The sequence below is a fragment of the Pseudophryne corroboree genome, chromosome 4 (assembly GCF_028390025.1).
Source record: "Pseudophryne corroboree isolate aPseCor3 chromosome 4, aPseCor3.hap2, whole genome shotgun sequence".
Taxonomy (NCBI): Eukaryota; Metazoa; Chordata; class Amphibia; order Anura; family Myobatrachidae; genus Pseudophryne; species Pseudophryne corroboree.
This window is the reverse complement of record NC_086447.1, coordinates 488,185,787-488,199,575: the sequence shown is the minus strand read 5'-3', so window position 1 is coordinate 488,199,575 and position 13,789 is coordinate 488,185,787. Positions and strand designations below refer to the sequence as shown.

At 41.8% G+C, this 13,789-nt stretch overlaps 1 protein-coding gene across 4 annotated transcripts in view; it reads right to left on the bottom strand.

Moving 5' to 3' along the window:
• LOC134909816 (uncharacterized) overlaps positions 1-13,789 on the bottom strand; it is a 366,238-nt gene that overhangs the window by 166,954 nt on the left and 185,495 nt on the right. For all 4 annotated transcript variants that reach the window (XM_063917096.1, XM_063917098.1, XM_063917097.1 and 1 more), the window contains 3 exons: positions 10,456-10,679; positions 8,163-8,301; positions 5,210-5,330 (listed from right to left, as the gene is read on the bottom strand). In XM_063917096.1, coding sequence (XP_063773166.1) covers positions 5,210-5,330; positions 8,163-8,301; positions 10,456-10,679 — 484 coding nt within the window. The remainder of the gene's footprint in view (positions 1-5,209; positions 5,331-8,162; positions 8,302-10,455; positions 10,680-13,789) is intronic.

The window sequence follows — 13,789 nt, the reverse complement described above, 5'->3', positions numbered from 1 at the left end:
CAGGCAGTCCCCCCTTTTTACACATTGCGGCAGGCAGTCCCCCCTTTTTACATATTGCGGCAGGCAGTTCCCCATTTTTACACATAGCGGCAGGCAGTCCACCCTTTTTACACATTGCGGTAGGCAGTCCCCCATTTTTACACATAGCGGCAGGCAGTCCACCCTTTTTACACATTGCGGTAGGCAGTCCCCCATTTTTACACATAGCGGCAGGCAGTCCCAACAAATAAAGAAAGAAAGAGACAGAAAGAAATAAAGAAAGAAAGAGAAAGAAAGAAAGAAAGAAAGAAAGAAAGAAAGAAAGAAAGAAAGAAAGAAAGAAAGAAAGAAAGAAAGAAAGAAAGAAAGAAAGAAAGAAAGAAAGAAAGAAAGAAAGTAGAATCATACTTACCCTCTCTGCTGGCTCAGGCTCCTCGTGCAGCTTGACGATTCCCGGGCAGTAGATGAGGTGAAGGAGGGAGCCGCAGCAGCGCTGTGTTATTGGTGGAGGCGCTGCTGCTGCTGCCCCCCTGCTTCACTATAGGCTGTTCTCGGAAGACAGCCTATAGTGAAGCAGAGGGGCAGCAGCAGCAGCGCCTCCACCAGTAACAAAGCGCTGCTGCGGCTCCCTCCTTCACCTCTGTCCTCCTCCTTCCCCCGTCCGTGCCGCTGCTCTTCTCCTCTGTGGGCGGCTGTGCGCTGCGGGCAGCGGTTGCCGGCAGCACACAGCGGCATGTAATGAGTCAGTTTGACTCATTACATGCTTGGGCCCCTGGACAGAGGCGGGCCCCAGTGCAACGCACTGCTTGCCCTGCCGGTAGTTCCGCCTCTGTGACCAGCCTCCATACCAAATTTCATGTACTCTATGACCCCTGGCACATATATGATCCCAATGTCACAAATAACACACAGCCTCTATCCTATTACCACATGCTCGCCTTGTTCCACATGAATCCTTATGTACCATAATTTTCCCTCATCTCCCCCTTTCCTGTTGTTTACAGGGGCAAGAACAAAGTTACAATGTAGGGAGGCTGTGTTATGCAGCAAGGAGGACATTTTTCTTCTCCCTCTAAAGCTTGGGTACACACTGCGTGAGTAATGTTACATCAGTGTACAACGGTGTAATGTGCCATTACAGCATGCATGTAACTGCATGTCATTGATGATTACATCAGCCCATCTGACATGCAGCACTTTAGATAGGAACATGCGATGAATGACCGTTTTGCGTGCCCAATCAGAACGGTATATCTTATAGTGTGTAGCCTACCCAGTTTAAGTGAGTGTTTGGCCTAACTGGAATCCATCTAGTGTTCATGTTCTAAGTTCAAATTGAACACCAGGGTTCAATCAGTATTTGAATCTCTCTGTGAACAATTCTGACAAAACTAAAATAAAAATGATGTAATGTGTATTATGTTCTTATTATGTATATAGGCCCTCATTCAGTTTCAGTTGCAGTTTTGTGATTTAAGCAAAACTGCAACCGGCTGCGATCGCATGCTGGGGGCCGCCCAGCATTGGGCAAGGCCACCCAGCATGCAAATACTCTGCAGTGATGCGATTGCAATGTAATTGTGATCGCATTGATGTTTTGTGGAAGCCCCCCTGCCTCTGCAGCCAGGCTGTGAAGGCAGACGCCGGGCAGCCATTTTTCGGTCACAGCAGCTCCATGTGACGTCACACGGCCATCCTGAACCCACCCCCCTTTCTATCGTTTCGTCTGCCCGATGCCGAGTTGACGCCCCTACAAGGCCGGCCCGCGAACACCTCTGCTGGTCAATCAGGAAGAGGCGTTTGCATAGTGAGATGTGATCGCAGTTCCCCGGCCCGCAATGACACAGTACGGTTCCTGTACGTGCGCAGTGCTTGACTTAGTGGGGAAATGTGATCGCATATCAGTAGTGATGGCACTGAATAGGTTCCATAATGCAATAAACAGAGTATAATATGGTGCATATAAGAAAATAGAAGTTGTGCAGATAGACTTCCCCTGAGGGGATGAAAAGGGGGTTGACCTAATAACGTCATTACCGATGCGTGGCTTGCGTTGCGTGAACGATAACGCCCAAACGAACAAGTGGATCAAAATTTAGGTTGCACCTCCAGTGTGTAGAATTTAATAAAACCACAAAAATTATCCTGTCACTTTTTACCGTATCTGCTATGAGCGCTACTCGGCTAATGCCAAGAACCATGGATTACTATTTACTTACAGTAAGACGTCTCAAATTTATAGCTCTATAGATTTACCAAATTTTTAACACTCATTTATATTTACAACCGTGAAAATCGGAAACTCCCGTGCGAAGAACGGGTAGAACAGCTAGTACTATCAATAATCTCTGGAGTAACTAACATTGCGATATAAAAAGAGCTTCATGTATACAGTATGCCATTGAACTCCTTATTTTCAGGCTGGTACTGGGAACGGATTACTCTAGCTATACTGGTACTGATAATGTCGTGTATATGAGTAGTTGCAAAAAAGTCTACAATATGTGCCTGCATGTTTTGTTGCAACATAAGCAGCAGGAAGATACATGTGTGTGTAAACACCAGCAAGGGCTCATGTGGAGCACCAGGCAACTGCCCTGGTCAAGGCTGGAATTGTACATTTTTTTAATGAGAATAACAGTATACCAATAAAAACCCACACACTAATTGTGGATTGTGCATGCAGATATTACAATATATACAGAGCCGGCCATAGGCATAGGCAAACTTTGCAAATGCCTAGGGCATTTGGTATGACATGGGGCACAACAACTTATGCTGATTAAAATGATATGCAACATGCCTATATTCTGTTTTTATGACTGTAGCTGTATCTGCATACAAAATGCTACGTATCATTTTAATCAGCAGAAGCTGCTTGTGCATGCTAGCCACATAGTAGTGCAAATAAGATGCATTTTCATTAAAAAAGGCGCCCGACATTAAGAGAACTGCCAGCTGACTCACGCCAGGCACCTCCTGCTGCATGGCGTATTGAGGCAAGCTGTATGAGGACACATCTGTATCCAAGAGGAGGCTGAGGTCACAGGGTTAGCGGCCGTGTGAGTGCTGTGTGCTGTTGGGTTGGTTGTGCAATAGTGTTCGGCTTATGTGTAAGGGGCATTATGTGTGTCATGTGTATAAATGCATTAATAATGTACGGCAAATGTGTAAGGAGCACTATGTGTGTCATTATGTGTATAAGTGCACTAATAATGTGCGGCATATATGAAAGGGACATTATGTGTGTCATTATGTGTATAAGGGCATTAATAATGTGTGGCATAAGTGTAAGGGACATGTGTATAAGGACATTAATAAAGGTTGGCATATTGTGTAAGGCGCATTATGTTTATAAGAACATTAATAATGTGTGTCATGTGTAAGGGGCATTACTGGGTGTCTTTATGTGTATAAGGGCATTAATAATGTGTGGCATATGTGTAAAGGACATTGGGCATAATTCAGACCTGATCGCTCGCTAGCCTTTTTTTGCACTGCTACGATCAGGTCAGAATTGCGCATGCGTATGCACCGGAATGCACAGGCGCGTTGCATGGGGAAAAAGCTGTTCGTTGCTCTGCGATGGGTTTGTACGAAGAATCCATTCACACGGACGATCGCAAGGTGATTGAAAGGAAGGAGGCGTTTGTGGGTGGCAACTGACCGTTTTCTGGGAGTGTTTGGAAAAATGCAGGCGTGTCCAAGCGTTTGCAGGGCAGGTGTCTGACGTCAATTCCGGTCCCGGGTGGCTGAAGTGATAGCGGCAGCTGAGTAAGTCCTGGGCTACTCAGAAACTGCACAAGTTCTTTTTGTACCGCTTGGCTGCACATGCGATCGCACACTTGCACAGCTAAAATACACTCCCCGGTGGGCGGTGACTATGTGAACGCAGAACTGCAAAAAACAGCTAGCGAGCAATCAGGTCTGAATTACCCCCATTATGTGTATAAGGGCATTAATAAAGGTTGGCATACTGTGTGATGCGCATTATGTTTATAAGAACATTAACCACTTGCCTGGCATGGTTGCATCAGATGCGACTATGCCTGCAAGTGCTTTATCTGACCTGGTCGCACAGGATGCGACCAGTCAGATACACAGTGTTAGCAGCGGCAGGGATGGGAAACTTCCCTCCGCTGCTGCTGCTCTGAGGGACCGGAAGGTCCCTCTGCCTCCCTGCACTCTCCACTACTGATTGCCAGACCCCCCTCCAGCGGCTGCAGACAATAGCAGCCGCTGGGGAGTGTAAATGAACCCCCCCAAGCCCCCCTGTGTACCTGGAGGCTGTCCCGGCTTTCAAAATGAAAAGCTGCGATGTTTCCGATGGTTGCGATGTTCCCGGTCGATGTTTCAATGTTTTTTGGGGGGAAAATTTTTTAAACAACAAAATACATTTTTTTTTCTTTCTATTTTTACTAAAAATCATTTTGGATAGGGTTAAATTCATGTTCTTCACCTAATTCACTCATAAAAAACCCCGACAATTTCTGAGCGTTTTTTTGGGGGTCGGGGGGGGGGGGGGGGATCGTGAGTTAAGTGGTTAATAATGTGTGTCATATGTGTAAGGGACATTACTGTGTGGTATTAAGTGTATAAATGCATTACTAATGTGTGGCATTATGTGTTTAAGATGTGTGATCTAATGTGAATAAAGAACAATATGGTGTGGTGTAATGTGAATAAAGAACAATATGGTGTGGTGTAATGTGAATAAGGGCACTACTGTGAGGAGTAATGTATATAAGGTAAAGTGGTATTACTGTGTGATGTAACGTGAATAAGGGACACTATCGCATGATAAAATGTCAATAAAGTTGCAGTACTGTGTGGCATAATTTGAATTGGAGGTACTATTGTGGGCCATGCCCCTTCCCAGCAAGAACACACTCTTTTTGGGCTGTGCTCCGAATGTGCGCACTGTCCATATTTAAAATATAGGGGGTAGGAGCAACAAAATGAGGACTGCTATGGGTGAGGGGTGATGGTGCTGAGAAAGGGGTGCAGGGTCAGAGGTGGAACTAGCGGTGGTGCTAGGGGGCACCAGCCAAAATCTTGCTTAGGGCATCATATTAGTTAGGGCCGACTCTGTGTGTGTGTGTGTGTGTGTGTGTATATATATATATACATATATATATATATATATATTATACACACTTCCAAAAATGACAGATTGATGCAAGTATATACAAATTCGGATAAGACTTAGGGGGTCTTCTCCATTCCTTACCAGTTGGAACCCCTCTCCCTTCTCTCGCTCTCTCCGATATCACCAGAGTCATCTCCTTGGCTACTTTCTTCTGTACATCGTGAATCATATCACTCTCAAAGCTTTCCATTATTTTCTGAAGCTATGGAGAGAAAAAAAAAAAAACAGATGCACAAAGAAAATAAAACAGACATCCTATTTCTGGATATCAAAATTCCTGTTGTTTGATCAATGTTACTACAACAAAGAACATCAAGATACTGAGGTTTTCACGTCAGGTATCAATATTGTTATGAACTTATTTCATGACTGAATTACTCGAATGTATAGTGGATTTAATCACCACTGCTGAATACTATTATCTGAATGAGACCTCTTTTCTGCGTACTGCATCATTTATATGACTGTTCTTATCTGCATCTTTAAAATAAAAAGATTGCGCTCTACATTTTGTCCTCCTTTGGAAACTCTACTGTATAGTAGGTGTGTAAAATGGGCAAAAACTGTAATTCAGACAAATTGGTTTAACCGGAGCAAATGGTCAATTGTCATTTGTTCCCATACATTACCACATTTTCATTATAACAAGCCAGATTGGACAGATGATCTGCTAGATAATTGTATAGTGTATGCCCAGATTAAGCGATACTTTACATACGCACACACCAGTAGCGCTTTTGGATTTTCTTTTTACTATAGTTTCCACTAGAAGTTAAGGATTCAATTCAATTCAATTCATCAAGAGCAGCTTTACACCAATTCCATTACACAGAATAATTAGCACAGGTTTTCACATTTGCTCAAAATTTCTCATTTGTTTGTATTTATTTATGTACTTATTTATTTATAGTTCACTAAAAACATTAATAACTTTCTAAAAAAATATATGAATTTTGTCAGAATACGTAAGTAACAATATATTTAAATAAAATATATAGGAGGATATTAATCAAAGCATGGAGAGAAATAAAGTGAAGAGAGATACAGCACTAAACATTCAGCTCTTGTCATTTTTCAAACGGGATACGGTCATTAGGTCAACAACACTTAGGTCGACCACTATTGGTCGACATGCATTAGGTCGACAGTTCAAAAGGTCAACACGAGTTTTTCACTTTTACATTTTTGAACTTTTTCATACTTTACGATCCACGTGCCCAAAGTTTGCTCGCCATGCAAGGGGACACAGTGCACTAATTGGGATTCCTGTCACTTTACGAAGAAAACAACACCAAAAACAGTCAAAAAAACTCATGTCAACCTTTTGACATGTCGACCTAATGACCATGTCGACATAGTGACCCTGTCGACCTCATGCATGTCGACCAGTAGTGGTCGACCTAATGACTGTCAACCTAAGTTGTGTCGACACAATGACCCATACCCTTTCAAACACAGCTGGTAACATGGCAGTTAGGAGCTGATTGGTTATTGCTTTATTTCTCCTCATGGTATATTTCTCCATGCTTTGATAAATACCCCCATAGTATATGTATACATGGCATGTGTAAAAGCAGTGTTCAGTGTTGTACAATATAGTGCGTAAATCGGTTATTGTGCTTTTACAACTGGTAACAGATGGTTATCAGCAAACAAGACATGAAGGATAGCTGCCAGCATGTGGCTAAGCAAGAGACATGGGGGGTATCCAATTAGCTGTGGCCAATTACTGCGGCTAATTGTCTCGCCTCGGGCTATCCTATTTGCCCTAATAAGCTGGCGCAAGCCACGGCTTATAGGGGATTTTGACTCACCTGCCTCAGGCAGCCAAACCAAATCCCCGGAAACAGCCCGGTTTTCATCCAAACGTGGCTGTTTCTATCAAAGACACAAAGGTTTCACTGAACCTGTGTGTCTTTTTGAGAAAATGTATTTTTATACAGGTGAACAACATGGATATCGTTGAAACATCTGAAAAATCGAGAAAAACTATCGATATTTCTTCTCAGGTAATTGGATACCACCTATGAACCCCCTCCATGTCCACATAATCGAGCCATGAAGGGCTCAGCGAGTGAAGAGTGTATAGAAGAAGAAACTGCATGCGAGGTAGTGAAAGTAATATGAAACATTCGATCGGTCAGTTACATAGGGGCCTATTCATTATCACGGGCCCCTTATAATTAAGTATCCAATTTACAGTGAGTAGCAGCAATGGATACAAAATCACTGGAGCAATTCTACATTGATTGGATGAGGAAATAACTCATCAGAAGATCAGCAGTCCACGTGATCCCTAGATCAGCAATCCACATGAAACTTAGCACTACCAAATCTGACGCAACAGTGATGGTACATATGTGTGAAACTGGTTATATGCACGAGCAACTTCCAGCAGAGGGAGCCAAACAGGGGCTTCACAACCCAAGACTCCTTCCCTTAGGGAAGGAACAGGGATAGGGAATAAGCACCATCTGAAGATGAAGGTTCCTGCTGTCAGACTCCAAACATTTTGTATTTTCGGAGCTTGATTAATGTAGGTCTCCCCATACTAGTGTATGGAGACAGCGGGCCAGACAGGAACTGAAAAAGTAGGAGATATTTTCACCTACTTTTGTAGACATTAAGGGATAATGAATAGTCCCCAGAGTATTTACTGTAGGAGAAGAAGCTTTATGGCATTCTATTATAATATATACTTTGCATGTGATAAGTATTGAGATTCTTTACTTTACAAATAAGAATCCCACTAAACCATAGAGGAAATACTCTAGTGATTATTCCAGCATTTTTCCTTTTAATTCCTCTCCCTTGCTTCAGCTAATAAAACCATTCTTCAAAGAGTGCTGTACGTATTTGGCATCTCATTCTGATTGGTGTTATACCTCTCTGCACTGGGATTGTTGATGCATCCTCTGTAAGAGCCTTTGACAAAATTCTGACAGAGTGCCACATGTTATTTTACTTAATGGGTCTGAAAAATACTATGTTTTGCCAGCTTTGATCTCAGGATCCAATGTAAATGGACTCTTACCTGTCGAATTCTAATTTCAATTTCAGATGCTCCTTTTGGAGGAAGCACAACCTGAGACCTAAGAGTCAGCCCTTCAAACTCCTCCTCTTTGCCCATTTTACGGGCAAAGGCTTTCATGGTAGGATAAAAGATCTCATCTCTACAACAAACAAACCAGAATTACAGAAAGGTTATATTAAAAAAAAATATTAAACATGCACAATATCAATATTATCACATTTCCTGCCTCCACTGCAATCAGTTCTATGATATTTGCAATGTGTCCCTTTGTTAATGATCAAACTCCTTGGTCTGTACTCCTTTATAAGCCCATAATTAAATTACTCTATTTTTATTAATGTGCTCATACTGGCAAAATAGACTAGCAGGGGCAAACACCAAACACAGGATTTTCGAAGGGGGGTTTATATATATATATATATATACACACACAAATAAATATATATAAATATATATATATATATATTTAAAGTGCTGCCTTGATTTACTGCTGTGAAGAGGTTCAGTGAAATGCACCCAGGCAATATTAATCAGTTTTGTGCCAGCCAGTATCCTCCTTGCAAATATACAGTGAACATACATCTCCCCCCTCCCACATACTTACATACTGTATACATTGCAGCTTGTTCTTTAATATGTGAAGCTGCGGTCATCCTCCATGACACTAGGCGCCGGGCCACTGGGTAGTGCAGTTCTCCCTGTCTCCTGTTCCTCTGGGAGAGCTGCCTGCGATCGTGGTGCACTGCCTGGCAAACTGCTAATACAGCAGTCAGCGCTTCTGTGGACTGACGCGGAAGCGCTGACAGCTGAACAGGCGGGCAGTGGCCAGGCAGCTCTGACTGCGGTTGTTGCAGAGACGGAGACTATGATGTCTCAGTCTCTGAAAAAAATAATTTGGTCCATCAGGGGGGGTTTGGGGGCGCTCAGAAACCCCCCCTGCGTGCGCCACTGACTAACATTAAAAGATGACACATAGTAAAATAGGTTACAGTTCCAATGAAAAAGTGGTACTCTTACTAGGGTAGCTTTCTTTTAATTTTATAGCCATTGTCAACTCAGAGAATTTGGAGGCTGAATACCTAGTAGAAAACACAATCAAATAAGTGATAGTAGCTGGGGCATTTTAACAGAGGAGGGAGCCCCTGTGCAGACTCCGGGTGTGAGCCCCCTCCTCTGCACGGCGCAGTAGTTTCCGGCATTATGCCGGAGTCTACTGTGCATGCGCAGGTCTCTGGAAACATGGTGCCCACCATGTTCCGGAAACCAATTTTACTACTGCGTATTCGCGGCAGCCATTTTGGAAGGGATTTTCGCTGTGGCTGCAGCGCCCGATGCTGGACTCCAGAAAGGTAAGTATAAAAATAAGGGTGCGATGTAAGCCCCCCTGGACCGCACCCATTGCACCCATTATAGAAACGCCAATGGATAGTAGGTATGACTCTACAATGATGGTTTTACATGGACAGCAGGCATTTTAATAAAAGAAATGGTCTGGCTCAATACAATGCATGGGTGCCTCAGGTTGTTGGTCAAGGACCAAATCAAATTATTTAAGGTCAATGTGACAGGCTAAACCAGCGCTGGTGGCTTCCAATCATAGAATATGCGGGCAAACAGAAGTGTAACCCTGTCCTTCACCACATAAATAAACTAAGGATAACAGGTAAGCACAGTCTACTTAAGTGACACTGCTGGGTGCTATAATTCAAGAAAGTTTGGGAGCCACTACTTTAACCTATGATTTGTGTCCTGAGCTGGATCTGTTAAGCACAGTTTCTTTGCCTGCTTGATTAAGTTTCTCAGTGCTAAAATACCAAGATGACACATGAACCACCAGAATGGAGACTTCCAACTAACAAAGCTGTAACTATAGCTAAAACATTCAGTGTAGCTGTTAGAGAGTCTGCATGTACAGGGAGCTTGACCCTATCTGTGTCTTGTGGGCTGGCTGGAAAAGGTAAATCAGAGAAGCAGAGTAGTGTCTGTGTAAAGGCTGCCTCAAAAGGTCACTGATTACTTGGATACTCCAGGAGCAACCATGGCTATGAGCGTCTTTCTGTATTAATGCACAAAGCAGTGAGGGGCTATTGGCAGCAAAGGGCCATGTGTTTAGTATAAAAAAAATAATACCTGCAGCCTTCAGTCTGCTCTACAGTTGCGTCTTACAGTCTCAGCAGTCTTGGGTAACTGTATGGCAGTGACATTTGCTGGCATGTTCTAACATTTTGCAACGGGAAGCAGTAATCCATGGTTATGTCCCTAGCAGCATTATTGCTAAAGCTTCTACACTTACCTATATAGTTCACAAAACTGTCTATAGAGACAAACAGTGTTAATCTCCTCCACTTGAAGTTTCAGTTTTCCCCATTTCTCTTTAAACACTTCCAGCTGCTTCCATAAGATTAGGAAGGATCTCAACAGTATGTATTCTGATATTGGATCTTTAGGTGCTTGCTCCAGCTTTGATGACCTTCTCAAAGGCTGTCCTTCACTTACAGGAGATAACTCTGATGGCGTCTAGAAGAAGATCCCAATTGGAACAGTGTTATTATGGAGTACCTGGTATCTGTTAATTAAATTGTTGGCTCTGCTACTGTATAATTGTTAAATGCTCTTACATTTTGATCAAGTATATAGGATGGTAACACAGTGCAATAATCAGGCTATTCTCATTCTGAAACAGCTCTTTACCTCATGAGTGCTGCAGGACATTTATTGGTCCTGACAAGCAGATGTCATGCTGCATATGCAGGGTGTACATACATCCTTTGAGTAGGCGATGATTCGCAGCAGAACATTACTTGAAGGTGACGATGTAAGTGTGTAGCTAAGAACAGCAGGAGCTTTCCAACCGTGTTCCTAAGGAAGATGTTAACCACCAATATATATTCCAGTGGGATATCATAAAATATCTGGAAGAAATAAATAACAAATAGTGCACACTGTGGTGTGATATTAGGGTGATGGATGATTGTGTGTAAACTCACCCTTTGAAGAATGTCACACTGATGTCCTACAGTGGTTGCACAGGGAATGTGAGGTGATGCAACTGGATTAATTGTCCATAGTTCAATGCTGGATATTTTTTCCAAGCTATCTGAAGATATATGATGTCCTCTAATGGTGTTCAATCTCTTAATAGAAGGCCCAACCCCGGGAGTAATTCAGACCTGATCGCAGGCTGCCGTTTTTCGCAGCGGTGCGATCAGGTCTGAAGTGCGCCTGCGCATAGGTCGCAATGCGCAGGCGCATTCCAGAGAGCGACGGATCTAACGAAGAAAGCGATCGCACCGGCGATCGCTAGAAGATTGACAGGAAGAGGCCGTTCATGGGCGTCAACTGACCATTTTCAGGGAGTGTCCATGTGAACACAGGCGTGCCCGGACATTTCCAGTGATGGATCCTGACGTTGGCTACGTCCTGGTTCATCGCAGCAGGTAAGTCCTGAGCTGTGCAGAAACTTTTGTTTGTGCAGCTCTCTGCACAAGCGTTTGCAGCCCTGCACAGCAAATCCCCCTCCCCTGTGGGCAGCGATTACCTGGTCGCAGCAGTGCAAAAAATAGCCTGTGTGCGACCAGGTCTGAATTAGGCCCAAAGCGCAGATCAGTTATGTAGATAGTATTCAAAAAATACATGTGGGTTAATCATACTAGATAACTTTCAATGTGCTTTTGACAGTCAAGTAACCTGATGTCCATCAGTCAGTATAAGGTATAGTAAATGGTGACATAAAAATAAATAAATAAAACTATTAAGCTGTTGGTGCTAGAAATTCATATTTAATTATAGTATATACCTGTAGTAAAAAAACATTAAATAATGCACCTTTAAAAAAGTCATACAAATAAGCACTAAAAGAAGCAATAGAGAGAACTAACGGGTAAATAGTACAAATACTATGGAAAAAAAGCTACACATTTCGTGAAATATCCAGCCTGATGAAGCAGATGGATATTCTGCGAAAGACAATTTTTTTTTCACCGTGCCTTATACAGACAGATATCGGGTTAATTAAATGAATGTCCAAAATACATTGAATGTTATCAAGGATGAGTATGATTAACCCGCATGTATTCTTCAAATAGTATCTACTGTACATAACTGATCTTCATTTGCCATACTTCCATGAATGATTTAACACCGTTAGAGGACATGACTTATTTTCTGATATCTTGGAAAGAATATCCAGAATTAAACCATGGACTATTAAAGGAAATAAAACCAGGTGCATCACCTCACGTTGCCTGTGCACCCACTGTAGGACATTGGTTTGATAACCGACCCATACCTGCTAACATTCTTCAAAGGGTGGGCTTACACACAATCATCCATCACGCTAATATGTTACACCACACTGTGCACTATTTTTTATATTTTCTTCCACATATTTTGTGATATTCCACTGGAACATCTATGGACATTTAAAAAGCCCCAGAACCACCCACTTCACCACAGACATCTGGTTTGTGGTATTAAGCCCTGGGTGTTACAGAGGATGAGGGAGAAGCTTTGACAACATAATAGGAATCACTCTGTGTGCACACCAACGCTGAACTTTAATATTCATGTGGCCTGCTGGTCAATTACTCACTTCTATTGCATACACTATTGCATACATACTGCTCTTGTGACTCTACCTCTGAGCTTTATACTTTTTTTTTAATCAGCTCTACATGAGCTAACTAGTTTTTTATTGATTCAACTGTTTCCTTTTTATACTGTATGAGCTTATCATATGTTTAATAAACCTCTAATGCTACACTATACATCCTGAACGTATTTGATAAGGTGCATAAAGAAGTTTATACCATCACAGTCTCTAGGATAATACACTACGTTCTTCCATTTTATTTCCTTTCTATGTTTATACTGCATCTGCAATATGGGAAGAAAAAACAAGCATCCTAAGGAAAGTATACTTTGATACATAGCACCATCATATTTTCAAAGCTTATCCCACATTCCCAGTAGCGATTTATACAGTCACCCACCTTGAGATTTAGGGTAACCCTATGTAATCAGCCCCAGGCTGCTTCATCTGCTGCACTTTTTGGTCATATATATCCTTTCAGTATACTCATCACAAGCATCATCTAACAACCTGCAAGTAAAAACATCACCTCACCAATCCTTAGGAGAACTTATTATTCTTATAGGAATGATGATTGTGTAGTTTGTATACAGTGGATGTTCTCTGGATCAGGTGTAGGGAAAAAAATAATCACGGATTGGTCTTTTTTTTTTTTTTTTGCGTATACCTGGCTTTACTAAAAAGCACAATGCAGTACTATATTTATAATAGAGAAATTTATGATGATTATTCTCTAGAAACTATACACGAAAAATGGATAAACAAAAATAAAATGAATGTTAAATGATATTCTATTCTATAAATAAGACATACAATGTTACATTTATTCTTAATGTACTGATATTTATGTAGGTTAAATTGTCTGCTAATGAAGCAAAACAAGAGGTTTAAATTAACACCAAAACAATCATTTTCAAAATATACACTGGAAGCAATAATTGTATTCTATTTGTGCTTTTTTTTTTATCAAGCAGCTTTTTAATTGTAAACATTTTAAAGCATTTTTAAAATGACTTAATGTAATTAAGTTATTCTA